Source organism: Rhinopithecus roxellana, chromosome 18, assembly GCF_007565055.1.
Source record: "Rhinopithecus roxellana isolate Shanxi Qingling chromosome 18, ASM756505v1, whole genome shotgun sequence".
Taxonomy (NCBI): domain Eukaryota; kingdom Metazoa; phylum Chordata; class Mammalia; order Primates; family Cercopithecidae; genus Rhinopithecus; species Rhinopithecus roxellana.
In genome coordinates this window covers 50,381,477-50,397,937 of record NC_044566.1, presented here as the reverse complement: position 1 = coordinate 50,397,937, position 16,461 = coordinate 50,381,477, and the positions used below count along the sequence as shown (strand labels likewise).

The following is a 16,461-nucleotide window of genomic DNA, read 5'->3' as shown; positions in this document are numbered from 1 at the left end:
TCTTTATCCAGAATAGGGCAAAAAGCAGTAAAGCATTAAATGAAAAGTTTAACATAATACAAATGTATTTTAGGGGAAAATACTGTATTTTTGTTTTTCATGTGAAATCTGTCAAAAACGATGTGCTAATTATACAAGATGCTGGAGAAATCCTGCTGCAGCTGTTATCCTTTCTTCCCCCATCAATCTTAGCATCATTTCCAAAGATGGTTTTTTTCTTTGCTTTACAAAAGTATGTCATATCATCTCATATTGGATTCACTTTTATGTTGCACAGATATTCTCTAATAGATTTCTTTCTTCCTGAGACAATATTTTACTTATGTTTCAGTGAAAAAGTGGTGGAGTAGGGCAGTAAGTTGTTTTTCTTCCATGAGTGAAACAGAGTGTAAATAGAGAATTGAACTGTTTCTTTCATTAATTTCAAACAATGATTTGAATTCTGAGATAATGTGAGTTGCAGGGGCATGATTATATTTCTCTGGATTTTTTCTTTTTGTGTATATTATGTGTTGTTTGTATTTCAATGTTCCTTCACAGATCCCATACTGAACTCCATTTGCTTTATTATTCAGTCTTGAGTAAGGGTGTTTTATCTGAATCTGCCATGCAGGAAAATTGTGGGTAAAGTGAACTGGGGTAGCCAGCCCTATCGAATCCCAGGTGTTGTTTCAGAGCGTTCCCCCCTCTCCCTGCCCCACTTTGAAACTGCTTCTTCTACCTTAGGTGCTTGTTGCACCTGAGGGTGAGCAGCTCATTTAGATAGTTGGTTCCATTTATTTGATGGTGAAGTCTCCTGGGAGTTAATGTTTATCTTTGCTCAGTTGACTTTAGTCAGCAGCTGCCAAGGTAATTGTTGTTTCCTGTCTCTTTTCCCTACTTCCCTTTCAGGCAAGGTTAGGAGCAGACTCAGAAAAAGTGATGTAAGGCGTGCCATTCCTTTGTCCTGCAGAATTGTTTTTAATGGCTGCCATGGCGTCATTGTGGGAATGAACTTAAGATCGTTTAATTACTCTTTTGTTTCTGACATCTGGATTGCTTCTTATTTCTATTGTGAGTTGTAATGAACCAGACTATAAAACCTTTATGCACTGGAGAGGAGTGGTGAAGAGCCCCAGTGCCGGAGTTAGAAAATTTGAACTTGAATCCCACCTCTGCCATTTATTTACTGTGTGGGCCTGGGCAAATTGATAAGCTTCCTCTTGCCTCAGTGTTTCTCATTGTCAAACTGGGGTCCTATTCTGTAGTCTTAAGGACGACATGAGATGTTTACATAAACCTCCTAGCAAAACAGAGCACTTGGTTCCTTATGAGCCCTTGTTAATAAGCTGGATGCTCTAGAATCATTATTTGCTTTGATGCATTCCCAAAAGCAGAAATGCTGAGTCAAAGAAGTATTTCCAGGGTTTTGACACGCATTACAAAACCTCCCTGCAGGTGCCACTTTACTTAGGAGCTGACTTTGACAGTCTCTGGTTTCTTGGAACCCTTATGCTGGCTTCTATGTTTTTATGTTACATTTGAGAAAAGCCCATTTGCCTCTGAGGTTTTCTGGCAGTTGAGGAGAACACTGTAGAGAAGAAATGAGAGTGAAGTGGACTGGGACAAATAAAAGGATTATCTTTTTGCTTTGGCTACTATACATTTTTATACTTAAGACTTGTTTTGATAATTTTTGGTCCACTTGATCATTTTGCTCCATAGGTAAATATTTAAGTCTTCTTTTGCCTGTGTTTTGTAGTTTTCAAAGTACCTCCCATAAATTATTTTTCATTTAGTTCTCACAGTAAACTTGTCTGGTAAATATGGTATCATATACATTGAGGAAAAAGTTCCAGAGACATTGCAGTTTACCCGGAGGAAACAAAACTAATAAGAGGCAGCACAGGAACATGCATGATCCTCTTCTGGATTCTGGGGTATCACCCTTTCTTTACCTTGTGCTGATGGGAACGCCTTGTGTTAGGCTGAGCCTTTCTCATGATGCTACTTCAATTTCAGTAATCAGATTTTATTGTTATAGAGACCACTAGGGCTTAATCTTAGTTCATAGTAGAATACCATTGTATTTCTTTGTCTAAAAATTAAAATGTAGAAATCTCTAAAGTGTGCGTGTTTGTGCACTCACGCTATACTATAGTCTTATCTGCATAGCAAAAGAATATGCAATTTGAACTTGACTAAAATTTAGTTTTTTAAAAGTTCTGACGGTGGGGGCTACATTGAAGTTTGTTTTTGCATATAAATCTCCTCATAGTATAAATTTATGTTAACCAAATGTCTTGGAAACCTCAGCTAAGCAATTCATTTTTTTGTTTTTTATTTTTTTCAGAAACTGGGTCTTACTATATTGCCTAGACTGGCCTTGAATTCCTGGGCTCAAGCAGTCCTCCCACATCAGCCTCTCGAGTACCTGAGACTACAGGCATGCGTCACTGTGCCCACCTTCAGCTGGGCAGTTCTTGATAAGACCAGATTGATTTTCTGAAAATACTTGAAACTAAGAATTTCTTAAATCTTTATTTATTTTATTTTTTTAAAAAAGTATTTAGTCCTCCTCTTCTACTCTTTACTTTGAAGGATTTGAATGCAGGAGGGCCATATCTATCTTGTTTCTCTTGTATCCATAGCATCTAGCACAAGTAGATTTTAAATGAATGGACAAGATACTGTGGCCAAATGCAGATACCGAGTGGTTAATGCCTGGAGTGGATTTAAGTTCTCAAAGATATTAAAGCGTCTTTAAAAAGTTGAGACTTCATTTTGAGTGTTTCATGTGGCAGGTGTGTGTGTGTCAAGTACTATTAATCATTTGACTTGGATGTCTGAAATTTTGTCAGTGGTATGCTCTTAAGCTTCCTATATAAAGAATTTGTTTATCTAATTTGGTATGTGCAGATTTCTCATTTGTGTATTATCAAACCTTTCTGCTCAAGAAATAAGAATGTCAAGAGCATTCACTGTTGCCATAGAGATAAGAGTGACTTTTGGGAGGCAGGGAAGTTTTAATTCTTTTTGTGATATTCTCTACTTAAGCTTTTATTTTTAAAATGGTTTTTAAAAAACTTGTTTTTCAAATCTTTCTCTTTGATGCTTTGCAATAAAAAAGGGCAATGAGATTGAATAGATAAGGGTGTAGACTATTTTATAATTTTGAACCAAAATAAAAGATTTTAAAAATGATTTTCTATCTCATTAAGATAGCAATATTCATATATTTTTCAAATATTCTTGCTGGATTACAAGTAAATTGGGGGGGGTCAGATTATTTTTGTTTTCATTTTTATTTTTCTTTTAATGACTGAGTTAAAAGAAATTAATTTAGCACAAAATACTTGCCTGAGTTGTTAAGATCAATAAATAAGTTGTTTTAACATGTTTTCTTTAGGTGTTTTGTGGATTAACTCTTCATTGATTATATACAACAAAAAATAGTTATGGCGACTTTCAGAAACAATCACATGAAGACTAAAGCATCTATCAGAAAAGTAAGTTCACTCTATTAGGTTTCTTTTAGTGAAAGTTTTAATTAAAATGTTGATTTTTTGTTATGTCCTACAGCTATGATGTTTTGTTTAAATGGATCTTATTATTTGAATTAGTAACATTCAACTACTGCAAAGATTGGCATGTATGAAAATAGCGATACAAAATCATGATTACAGTGATTTTATTTCCTAAAGATCACAGTGCTTTCTCCCTATTTTTTCTCTACACACAGATATCCATCTGCTTTTTTGCAATATAGGCTGTCAGGTGTAAGCTTTCTTATATACCTTTAGCTTTACCATTCATTCATTCATTCCTTCAGCAAATATACACTTGAGTTCTTTTATGCCAGACCATATGTTAGATGTTGGGTAATCAGTAGCAAGCAAACAAAATATGATTCTTAATCCTTCCTTCCTTCTAGTCTAAGAAGGAACCCCCTTGCTTCCTCTCTTAAAACAATTTGGTTAACCTTCCATTTCTTTACATTTTTGTCTTTGCTAAAACTTTGGAGGCACTACCCATAAACAAGGAAGAATGGAGCCTGGAGGATAATTAACAGTCTTTGTTATTTCTTTTTCTGGACTTCATCTTCTGCATTATATGACACCATTGACCAATCCTTACACATTAAGACAATATTTGACTTTCATTATAGTATTTTTCTTTCTTTCCTTCTCTTTTGTGGTAACTCTTGTCTCCTTTGCTGATCTTTCCAAGTTCTAATTATCAGTGTTGCTATGAGCTTCTGGGCCTGTCATTCGTTTATGTAGAGAGCTAAAAGATGTGTAAGTTTGACTACTAACTCTAAGAGGATGGCTTCTGAATCTACAGGATGCCTGCAAAATAGAAAGTAAACTTATCCTTAAACAGTATGTTAATTACTTTTTTTTTTGAGATGGAGTCTCACTGTGTTGCCCAGGCTGGAGTGCAGTGGCGCGATCTTGGCTCGCTGCAACCTCCACCTCCCGGGATCAAGTGATTCTTCTGCCTCAGCCTCCCAAGTAGCTGGGACTACAGGTGCCCGCCACCATGCCCGGCTAATTTTTTTTGTAGTTTTAGTAGAGACGGGGTTTCACCATATTGGCTAGGGTGGTCTTGAACTCCTGACTTCATGATCCGCCCACCTTGGCCTCCCAAAGTGCTGGGATTACAGGTGTGAGCCACCACGCCCGGCTTTTTTTTTTTTCCTTTTTTTTTTGAGATGGAGTCTCGCTTTGTCGCCCAGGCTGGAGTGCAGTGGCACGGTCTCGGCCAACTGCAAGCTCCGACTCCTGGGTTCACGCCATTCTCCTGCCTCAGTCTCCCTAGTAGCTGGGACTACAGGCACCTGCCACCACGCCCGGCTACGTTTTTTGTATTTTTAGTAGAGACAGGGTTTCACCGTGATAGCCAGAACGGTCTCAATCTCCTGACCTCGTGACCTGCCTGCCTCAGCCTCCCAAAGTGCTGGGATTACAGGCGTGAGCCATTGCATCCGGCCAATTACATTTTTAAGTAATATGCTCCATATGTTTTGAGGTAAATTACCTTTAAATTTAATAGGTCCACTTTTTCATTTGAAAAAAGTACAATAAAAATTATTTTCTGTTTCTACTCTTTGTAAACTATAGTGTATTTATTATACTTTTTTCAGATTGGCAGCTAGACCCATAACTTTAAATTGATTATACTGCTGGCTTTAAACTAATAATTATAACTAATAATATATACAAAATGGAATAGCAAACTGATACCATGGTCTTCAAGAATGATAGTACCTGACTTGAATATTTACCCTATACATTGCCAGAGATTCAGGGAGTAGGCAACAACTGAAATTTCATATTATTACCAGGTTAGTGTCTTTTGTTATTCAGCGTATTGTCCATATTAGGCACTCAGTAAAGATTTAATTTGAATCCAACTTGAATTATTGGAATCCCTTTTAGATAAAAGTATGTGAATCCAAATATTGCATACTGTTTATATAAACAGTTATGCACACATATACACCACCTTCTACGTCTTGATTCATCTTAATGACAGACACTTCCCTGTTGGCTACTGTGGAAATTGAAAGATGTACTTGAATTCTTTAGATTTCACTTTAATTTGCATTAAATATAGAGATACATTAAATATTTATTGGGAAAGTTAAAAGCATAATACACACACAAACCCACATACCTACCACCCATATCCAATAGTAGTTAATAATTTGTCTTGTTTGCTTTGTGTCTGTGTATGTGTGTATTTACTTTCAGGCAGAACCATTTGCAAGTTATGATCGTAATGTTTCTTCACCCTGAACACTTCAGCATGCTTCTCCCAGGAATAACAACATCTTCCCACATAACACTAATACCATGAACACATCAAGAAAAATAAATTCCCATATATCTAATACCCAGCCATACTCAGATTTCCTGTGTTACACCCAAAATATCTTTTATAGTTCACTCCGCCCCTGTTTGGATCCAGTCTAGCCTCTTAGTCTCTTTGTCTCTTAGACTCTTTGTCTTTTTGTTTCTTAGTCTCTTTAGCCTCTTAGTCTCTTAGCATTTCTTTTGGTTTGAAAGACTTTTCCTTTTTTTTTTTTCCTCGTTATATTCAATTCTGACATCTTGAATAGGCCAGGCTAGTTTTCTTGTACCATGTTCCACATCTGGATTTGTCTGGTTGTTTTCTCATATTGCTATTTAATTTGATCCTCTCTGTTGTATATTTCGTGTAAAGTAGAAGTTATGTTTAAAGGTTTAATTGGATCAGATTAAGCATTTATGGCAAGAATACTTTATAGGGTAATGTGAGGACAGAATTTCAGGTTTTCCCATGATCAGTGATGCTGTGATTGATCAGTTGACTAAGGTGATAACCCTGCTAGAATTGTCCATTGTAAAAGTACATTTTCTGTTTTTTGGTTAGCGGATAATCTATGATGATACTTGGCTGTGTGCAAATATCCTTTTTTTCCCCAACAAATATTGAGTTGATGTTTTTGGCATCCCTTGATTACCCTTTCCTGAATTCATTATTTCATGGGAGTTGCAAAATGGTGATTTTCCTAATTCTACCATTCCTTTCACGTTTATCAGCTGGTATTCTTAAAGAAAAGCTTCCCTCATTCACCTTAGATGAACTATATAATATCTCCTATAGAGACAGGTCAGATGTCCTTTAAATACCAATTTTCAGATTAATGACAAGGCATCGTAGTTAGCACCAATGGTAGCAAGTGAGTTTATTTTCCCACATTCATTCACTAATTTATTTGTAATGCTCTGAACTCATGGATTTTTGCAGTTCTATATTTTATAACCTTTTATTTCTTTATAGTCATTCATTCATTCATCTATTTAAGTTGCTTAAATTGTTCCAAAATTGATACCTGAGAGCCCCTCCGAGTAGGTGCCTGTATCCTTTTGTCTCAGGCTCATAACTTTGATTGCTTTTTCACTTTCTGGTTGTGTCCTTTTGGTACAGGACGACCCAATTTCACCTACCTTACCTTCCTCAGACCTGAAATTGGCTTTTTTTTTTTTTTTTTTTTTTTTTAAAGAACCCTGAATAGTACTTAAAAACCAAGATCTGGATACTCAGAGTTGCCTTTGCAGTTACAGTGTCATGAGTTTATATTGGCAGTTCACGTTCAGATTTCACATATTTTTTCCTGTTTTGATTTCCTGTTTCTAAATTAGTGTGAAAATCCCCATTCATTAAGGAAAACAAAATTGTTTAAAATATTGAATATTTTCAAGCCTACAGAAAAGTTGGTAAAAAAAAAAAAACCTAGTAGAATGAACACCTCATGTATTCTTCACTCAGATTCACTCACAGTTAACATTTTGCCATACCCCCCCGCCTGTGTACACACACACACACACACACACACACACACACACACACACACACACACTTTCCCTTTTGCAATTGTATGAGAGTGGACTGCAGACATTATTTTACTTCATCTCTTCGAAAATCGTTAATTCAGTAACATCATCTAGCATGCATTCCAAACACAGATTTCCCTGTGTCTCAGGTATCCTTGTAATTTTCTCCTTGCTTCTCTTCTAGGATGCAGTGAAGGTTCACACACTGTATTTGGGTATTGTATTGGGTTTTCCCCATTCTAGACCATTCCAATAGTCTAAATTCTTTTTTCATGCAGCAAATCTTCCAAAGAGTCTAGACCAGTTGTGTTGTAGAATATTTTCATATTTGGGTTCATATGTTTTTCCCCATAATTAGGTTCAACAGAACACCTGAAAGGTGATGTTGTGTTCATTCCTGTCTATCAGATCTGAAGTCCTTATTGTTGATGTTAGGCTTCACTAGGTGGTTAAGATAATAACCACCAGATATCTCCAATATAAATGCACGTAATCTCTTTATGATTAATACACTTAATAAACTATAAGGTGATCCTCTGAGACAGTCTGAGTGTCCTTTTCCCCAGCTTTTAATCCAGTAGATTTAGAATATGTGGATAATCCTTTCCTAAATCAGTAATTGCGTTGGGAATTTACAAATGGGGTTTTCTAAATTTGTCATTCTGTCTATACTAGCCAGCATTTTTAGGTAAAGAAGAGCTCCTCTGACTTTTTCTCTTTTAATGGACTGACAGATTTTTTTTAATCCAATAGTCATAATTCATTATCATTTTCATTCTTCTTGATCCCAAGTTGTCCCATATTTGGCCAGTGGGAATTCTTTCAAGCTGGCTTCTGTATTTTTTTGAAATGATCCTATTAGTCTTTGAGCATTTCCTTGCATTCTGGCTCAGTTAGATGTTTCAGGCTTGCTTCATACGTTCTCAGCCTCAGACCTGGAACCAGCTATTTCCCCAGGGAACTCTAGTTCTTTTTGTTGGTGATAGATATTTAGAGACAAAAAGCTGGGTGCTAAGTATGCTCATTGCTACTGAAGGTCGTTGTTTGTAAGACTTTTCAATGGAAAAAGGTAGTACATGTATTCAAAGAATTATTAATTTGTAATGACAGGTCAGATTCAAATATAACAGCCCAGCTTTTTATCATAAATTTTTTGAGTTCATATTTTTACCTCTTCTCTTAGACTAAAGATTTCCATTTATTTTAATTTGTTAAGATTAGCAGCTGTTTGAGTTCATCTAGTGTGAGGTTCTGAAATATGGGGAAACAAAGTGAGTGAAACACAGTCTTTGACTTCCATAATTTGTTTTAATGGTAGGAAAGAATCTGAGTATGGTAATTATATTTTTTGTTTTTGAGGCGTAATCTCCCTCTTTTCGCGCAGGCTGGAGCGCAGTGGCGCAATCTCACCTAACTGCAACCGCTACCTCCCAGGTTCAAGCAATTCTCCTGCCTCAGCCTTCCGAGTAGCTGGGATTACAAGCACGTGGCACCATGCCAGGCTAATTTGTGTATTTTTAGAAGAGACGGGCTTTCACTATGTTGGCCAGGCTGGTCTCGAACTCCTGACCTCAAGTAATCCACCCGCCTCGGCTTCCCAAAGTGCTGGGATTACACACATGAGCCACTGCGCCCGGCCAATAATTATATGTTTTGGTGTGGATTAAATGATTTTAATGCGCAACATACAGCAGGAACTTTGAGAGAGATTTATTAGGACTAAACAATGGGAAAATCTTCGCAGGTCTTGGGATGGGTAGGATTTCTACATGGGTCGACTGGGAAGTAAGGACATTTCTGATAGAAGAGCAGATTGACAAGTCAGTGAAAGGGGGCATAAGGTAGAAGGAAAGGAAATAAGTGTCCTATTTATGCCTGACTATAGTACTCATTATTTTTTTCATGTAACTTTTTCCTCCCTCTGTTCCTTGTACTTACGACAAACATCTCACCCTGAAATCTGGAATCGCCTCTGATTTTCATCAGACAGCTTCCTTAAGATCCATGGAAAACCTTATTTTGTGTTACTTTCTTATTTTTCTGTCTCCAGCTTTGTTAATGGAGTAATCACTATTGTTAAGGGAGTAGTAATCAGTGTTGTGCAGCTTACACAGCTCCCACGTCATCTCATTCAATCATATAAATTGTTGCTGCTATTCTACCAGTGACTTGGAAATCAGATATGCAGTTTGTTAAGTTTTAGTGTAAGATAAGAGTAAGTGAACCTGGTGTGAGATTCACGTGATCTTCTAGTGAGTTGAATGCCCAGGCTCTAGTATATGTATGTGTTTTGGGCATGTGAAACTCTGCCTTTTCAGCTGAATGGAGCTTCTCAGTGGAATTGAGTTCTGCATCCAGTATCAAAAGGTGCCAGTGAATATTAGTTAGAGAATGAGTGACTATCTAAAACATCTCCAGGATCTCTTACCCTTGTCTTAGAATTAAATAAATTTAAAGTATCTTTGTTTTCTTTCCCCTGCAGAGCTTCAGTGAAGATGTGTTCCAGTCTGTAAAGTCTTTATTGCAGAGTGAGAAGGAACTATGCAGTGTAACAGCAGAGGACTGTTTACAGCAGGATGAACATGCCAATTTAACTGAGGTTTAACATATTACTTTCTAAACCCTTTCCTAATAATGCACAGCGTATTTTCATGCATCTCTGTAGGACTCTAATCTATTTTTAAAATGCCTAATATCTCTATATGTTGTTAACATGTATCAGAAGTACCTGTTATATGGGTGGGAAAGGGGGAAAAAAAAGTACCTGTTTTAAATACTGGCTAAAATAATTTTATTAATTGACAATGAACTCAAACAAATAAGCACATTTAATTCTATGCAAAGTACTAATTGGATGTATAACATTGTATTAGATGATGCCTACTATATTCAGTAACTGGTACTTTAATATGAATTTTTCTACTCTGAAATATAAAACAAATGCATGTTTCTTATGTTGATTTTTCGGGGTATTTTCTTGACTGTTTAAATTCAGTGCTTTGATTAAAAATGAAAAAGTAGTGATAAATTTATCTTTGAAATTAAGACATTTATTGTATTACTTGTGGATAAGATAATATACCTTGCTCGCCTATTTCTCTGCTACAGTGTTTCAAATCTCTGTTTGAATTTTTTACTATAAAAGGAGTAAGATCCTTTTCTATTATATATCCATACTTCATCATCACATTTGTTACCAAATATGAGATATATTAGGTCATTGCAGCTCACAGCTGATGAATATTTGAAGTTAAAACATTTTATTTTGAAATGAGGGTTCTAATAAAATTGTGGTTACAGATAGATGCTCCTGGACTTATGATCGAGTTACATCCTGATAAATCCACTGTTCATCAAAAATATTCTAAGTTGAAAATGCATTTAAGACCTCATAAATCCATTGTAAAGTTGAAAAATCACAAGTCCAACCATCATAAGTTGGGGACTGTATATATTCTGTTTTGGGTGGGTGATTTTCTTTAATACTCCTTGAGAAATTCTCTATTTGATGTCATTTCATAGGAAGATGAGCATATGTTTTAGGCCTGTAGTGTTCTCCTGCCTCATCCTCTTCTTTTTGTGTCAGCTTAATTTCACTATTACTGTCTTTGCTAACCTTTTTCATTTTACTTTAGCAAAACCAAGCCTACTTGGTTGTTTCCAAATAAACAGTGACAGAACATAACAGGCCTAATACGTACGCTCATCTTCTATGAAATGATGTCCTGTGTCCTGCTCTCCGGCAGTTTTCCAGCTCAGATAGGTAGCAGTGCTTTTCCAAGCCCACATTCCCTGGTGAGGCCTTTCTAGACCAATGGGAAATATAAAACTCCCCTGGCATCTTCAAAACCCTATGCCAGCTTATTTTCTGTTTTGTATTCAGTAAAGGAAATTTGAAAGAATAGGTGGAATTTCTGTGCCACTTTAGGGTGTGCAAATCTCTGAGTATCTTTTCAAATAAAGGAAGGCAATTAGTTACTTGCCTATCTGTTACTGAGTGCCTGAAATGTGCTAGGCACTTTCCTCTACATTATCTAGTTAACCTTACAACTATGAGAGGGAAGTTATATTGCCTTACGTTTTATAGATAAGGAGACAGGCTCCTAGAGGTTAACAGTTTACCTAGATGCCTAGAAATTAACTGTAACTCTTACGTGAAGTAAGAGCCATAATTAATCAGAATAAAGATCTCAGAGTAATTTAAGATTCTGACTTGCTTCTGAATCATCAGAAATAGATCGAAAATGTATTCAGTGTTGCTATATATTCTGACTATACTATTTTCCCCACATTCTTGAGAATCGATTATTAATATTGCTGTCATTTAAGTATTGTATATTTTTTAGCCACAGTGGTTGCTTAGTGGATAGTGTACTACACTGTCTTCAAATGGAAAAAATGTCTTACTATAATCCCAAATACATAGATAGTATAAATGTAAAAACTAACACTTTTTCAGGTTCTAAAAGTAGTATTTTTTTCCTTTTCTTTTCTTTGAGATGTAGTCTTGCTCTGTTGCCCAGGTTGGAGTGCAGTGGCGTGATTTTGGCTCATTGCAGCCTCCACCTCCAGGGTTCAAGTGATTGTCCTGTCTCAGCCTCCCGATTAGCTGGGACTATAGGCATGCACCACCATGCCTGGCTAATTTTTTGTATTTTTAGTGGAGACGAGGTTTCACCATGTTGGCCAGGCTAGTCTTGAACTCCTGGCCTCAAGTGATTCATCCACCTCAGCCTCCCAAAGTGCTGGGATTACAGACATGAGCCACTGCACCTGGCCAGTATGTATTCTTTGTAGAAAAATAAGAAATACTCAAAGTAGGACAAAGAAAATGACTATCATTGATCTTATGACTTAGGGAAAAAATGCAGAGGGGAAAAGAGTGGGAAAAAAATAGCTCCATCATCCAGAGTTAATCACTGCTTATACTCTGGTGTATTGCCTTCCAGTATTATTTTCCATGCATATGTGTTTAAAAACAAGGTTGAAATTGTATGCATGCTGTAAGTCATTTTTCTGTGACTTGTCCTTTTTTAATAATGTGACAGTTCTTTGTGCATTAGATATTCTTTAGAAAGTCTGTTTATATAAACTTCTGCAGAGTAATCTCTACGTAAGGATATTGAAGGAAATTAATGGTGGTATCACAGAGTCAATGAAGAAGTAGCCTCAGGGGTCTACCCAGGGAAGGCCTCTCTGAGGAGGTGACACTTGCATCGAAACTTGAAGAATGAGGAGAAGCCAGGCACGTAACCATCCAAGGAAGAGAGATCCAGATTGAGGGCACAACTGTGAAGTCCTCAGGAATGTACAGGGCGTGTTCCAGACCTAGAAAGGGGGCTCGTGTGTTAGTGAAAATGGTAGAAGATTGAAGGCATTAGGTAACCCCACTTAGGATTTTGCCCTGGGAAGCATGGAAGAGTTTGGATAGGGAAGTGGCTTGGTAATAGGACCAGGTAGGAGAGGATGGTATAATGTAGGTGAGAAGAGTGGCCGGGGAATGGAGAGAAGTGGATGTATTTGAAATATGTTTTGGGGTTAGAATTGACTGAACTTGCTACTGAGGGAGATATGGATGAAATTCAAGAACTGCATTTTGGAGCCCAATCTTTGGTGAAAAATATTTTTGGGTCATCTTTGAAAAAAATCCTTTTCAAGGCAAACAGCATTTTAATGCTTTGTCGGTTTTTTCCTGTTTCTCAGCTCTGTCACCAGATTTAAAAATTCAAATTAATGAAGGTTTATTTGTTCTTTACTCAGGTCACATTTCTGGGTTTTAATGAAGAGACAGATGCCACTGTTGTACAGGTATGGTCAATTTTAGCATTTTCACTGAGCGTTTTTACTGAGTGTTCTTGTCATGGAAATCAGCTTTAGGTTTGACCACAAAAGTCATTTATCTGAGAAGACTGCAAACCGCAGGTTGACTTTTTCTCCATTCTGTGTATAATATAGAATGTATGACTTGTTTATTTTGATGGCTTTCATAATTTTGACCTTAACAGTAAACATTTTTGTTAAGATTGAGTTAAATTTAAAAGGTAAGATTTGTAAAAATTAGCCAATGCAAAAATTTAGCCTGTTTGATTTAGGCAGTTATTAACAGAGGGACTGATGTTTGAGATTGGGATCAGCAAAGGAAAGCTTCCCAGTTACGTAAACAGTGGTTGAAGTTCCTGTAGATGTGATAGGCATGTTTTTCTTTTTCCCTCATGCTACTTCTTAAAAATTTGTGATTTCTACATATTTCCTTTTGTGGCAATAAAGTGTCTCCTCCTAGAGGAGGAAACAACATGTTTTAGTTCTTTCTGAATAATGCATATCAGGTGATTATGGACAAAAACTGCTGTATATTTTGATTGTGGCCTTGCTTGAAGGAAATAACTTGGACAGAAGGAACAAGAGAGGATATATTCCTGAGAACATATATAGCTGGAAAGAGAAATATTCCAAGATACTTCTTTAATGTTCTTCTTCTCCTGTAAGAGTTATTGGTAAAACCATGTTTATAAAGGAAAGTACTCTACAAAGGGTCAAAGACTAATAATTCTTTTTTTTTTTTTTTTTTTTTTTTGAGACGGAGTCTAGCTCTGTGGCCCAGGCTGGAGTGCAGTGGCCGGATCTCAGCTCACTGCAAGCTCCGCCCCCCGGGTTCACGCCATTCTCCTGCCTCAGCCTCCCGAGTAGCTGGGACTACAGGCACCCGCCACCTCGCCCGGCTAGTTTTTTGTATATTTTTTTAGTAGAGACGGGGTTTCACCGTGTTAGCCAGGATGGTCTCAATCTCCTGACCTCGTGATCCGCCCGTCTCGGCCTCCCAAAGTGCTGGGATTACAGGCTGGAGCCACCGCGCCCGGCCAAGACTAATAATTCTTTAGCTGGGTAAAATATTTGTGTATAAAGGGCAAACAAGAAGAAGAAATAAAAGCAATTTTCTTTTCCTTTAATCTTCATTACAATTATCAGTTAAAGTCTAATACAATACCTTGGAGAGGAAAGACAGAAAAACGGATTATATTGTACAGGGTTAAAAACAAGTTTTTAGGATGTACATTCTCTAGCCAAAAATTTTGTATGAAAAAAATTTCATAAAGTTAAGTAAGACCTATACGTTGACATTACTAAAAACTATTAAATGCTTAATTGCCATGGATGTGTTAGGTACCCTGTAAAATTTTTTATAGCTTGATATCAATACATTTTAAAGGCTACAGGGATAGCCAGTATTTAATAATTTTAGTATATTTTGGCCGGGTGCGATGGCTCATGCCTGTAATCCCAGCACTTTGGGAGGCCGAGGTGGGCGGGTCACAAGGTCAGGAGATCGAGACCATCCTGGCTAACACAGTGAAACCCCATCTCTACTAAAAATACAAAAAGTTAGCCGGGTGTGGTGGCAGGCGCCCTGTAGCCCCAGCTAGTTGGGAGGCTGAGGCAGGTGAATGGCGTGAACCTGGGAGGTGGAGGTTGCAGTGAGCCGAGATCACGCCACTGCACTCCAGCCTGGGAAACAGAGCGAGACTCTGTCTCAAAATATATATATATATAATAATAATTTTAGTATGTTTTATTTTTGAATTTTTGAAAAATTATCTGTGAATAATAAACTATAGATGTTAACTGTTATGAACCAGGAAATTTCCTAGCCAGTAGACCTTACAGTTTTTGGATAGGGTCCACCTTATAGGAATCTTAACAACTGTACAGTGTTATTTATTGTTATTATTTTAAATTAGGATTTAGCTGCAGTTTCTTTGGAACTTCCAGATCTTCTGAATTCACTTCACTTCTGCAGTCTAAATGAAAATGAAATTATTTGTATGAAGAATATAAATAAACCATCAGATATAAGCAGTGATCCTCTAAATCAGGTAACTTTTGTAGATAATTTCTAATGAGATTTTTAGGGCAAATTTTACTATATTTGATAAAGATGATTAAACTTTTAAATGCTTGGATGACTTTTTTTTTTTAAAATGGTATCTCAAGGAAATACGATTCATAAGAAATCTAACTTATGAAGCATTGACATCCCTGAAGGATACAATAATTTTGATCATATCTTACATTTTTCAACTGCGAAGTTCCGTAGATGGTATGCAAGTACATGTTATTTTTTTCTGAAAATTTATTATTTCCGGATTTCTTGAATTACTTGTACCTTTGTATAAGCTATAGTGACTTTTCCCTATTATGGCCAATTTCAAATTTATACAAATGTTATGCTATATGCTTTAGAGAATGTACTTAAGTTCATTTTCTGGTTTAAAAAATTCCATGTAAAGTGGACATCTGATGTGTTCTTTATAAATAAAAATGTTACCATTTCTTATAGGTGGTTAGTTTTATAATATTCAGCATTTAGTTCTTTACCAAGTATGATTTTGTTGATAATGCATCAGAGAAAATGCTTTGCATTCTAAGAGATAAGACATATACAATTGAACCAGAAGGTTTACAATTTGGATTACTTACTTTAGTTTTAAAAAAATTGCTGTGTTCTTTATAAGGTCTGCCAATAAAACTAGAACTGCTTGCCTCATTTCCTTAATTATGTTCTTTATTCATATTTACTTTGCTTTATTTGCTAGGATATAAGAAGTGATAAGCTATTATATTTGATTTCTAGTTTTTTTGAATAAATCATTTCATCAGTATTTACTTGAAAAAAATAGTATGAGGGGGAAAAGCTGGTGACTTGTATTTTTAAAGCTATAAACATTGTAAGTTGTAATACTAGGGAAATTTAAATAAAAGGAGTGGACTTTTAACAATTGTGATAGGAAGGAAGATGGCATCATACTTGAAACTACAGGAAAATGGGATTAAAAATAAAAGAAAATAGAACTTGGTTGCTGCCCCCAAATTTATAATACAGTTAGTGAGATAGGTGAACGATTAAGGAAAATCATAGGAATGTACAGTAATACAGGAAAACATAATTGCTCAAAGGAATGGATAGATAGTAAGTTGTATAACATTTCAGGAGACTAGGTAGAATTTGAATACCTGGATAAAAGAAGATGGGAGAAAAGACTGGAAAGTGAAAAATGTAGAAAAAGAACAAAGAAATAAACATTATAAAACCAAGGAGCTTTTC

General features: G+C 36.3%; 1 protein-coding gene across 4 annotated transcripts in view; it reads left to right on the top strand.

Moving 5' to 3' along the window:
• The window catches only part of AKAP11 (A-kinase anchoring protein 11), a 52,163-nt gene that overhangs the window by 11,366 nt on the left and 24,336 nt on the right, over positions 1 to 16,461 (top strand). For 2 of the 4 annotated variants that reach the window (XM_030922139.1, XM_030922137.1), the window contains exons 2-6: positions 2,333 to 2,783; positions 3,389 to 3,488; positions 9,844 to 9,960; positions 13,122 to 13,169; positions 15,098 to 15,232. In XM_030922139.1, coding sequence (XP_030777999.1) covers positions 3,438 to 3,488; positions 9,844 to 9,960; positions 13,122 to 13,169; positions 15,098 to 15,232 — 351 coding nt within the window. In that variant the 5' untranslated portion in view covers positions 2,333 to 2,783; positions 3,389 to 3,437. The remainder of the gene's footprint in view (positions 1 to 2,332; positions 2,784 to 3,388; positions 3,489 to 9,843; positions 9,961 to 13,121; positions 13,170 to 15,097; positions 15,233 to 16,461) is intronic. The other 2 variants (XM_030922138.1, XM_010374493.2) reach the window with 2 other exon arrangements.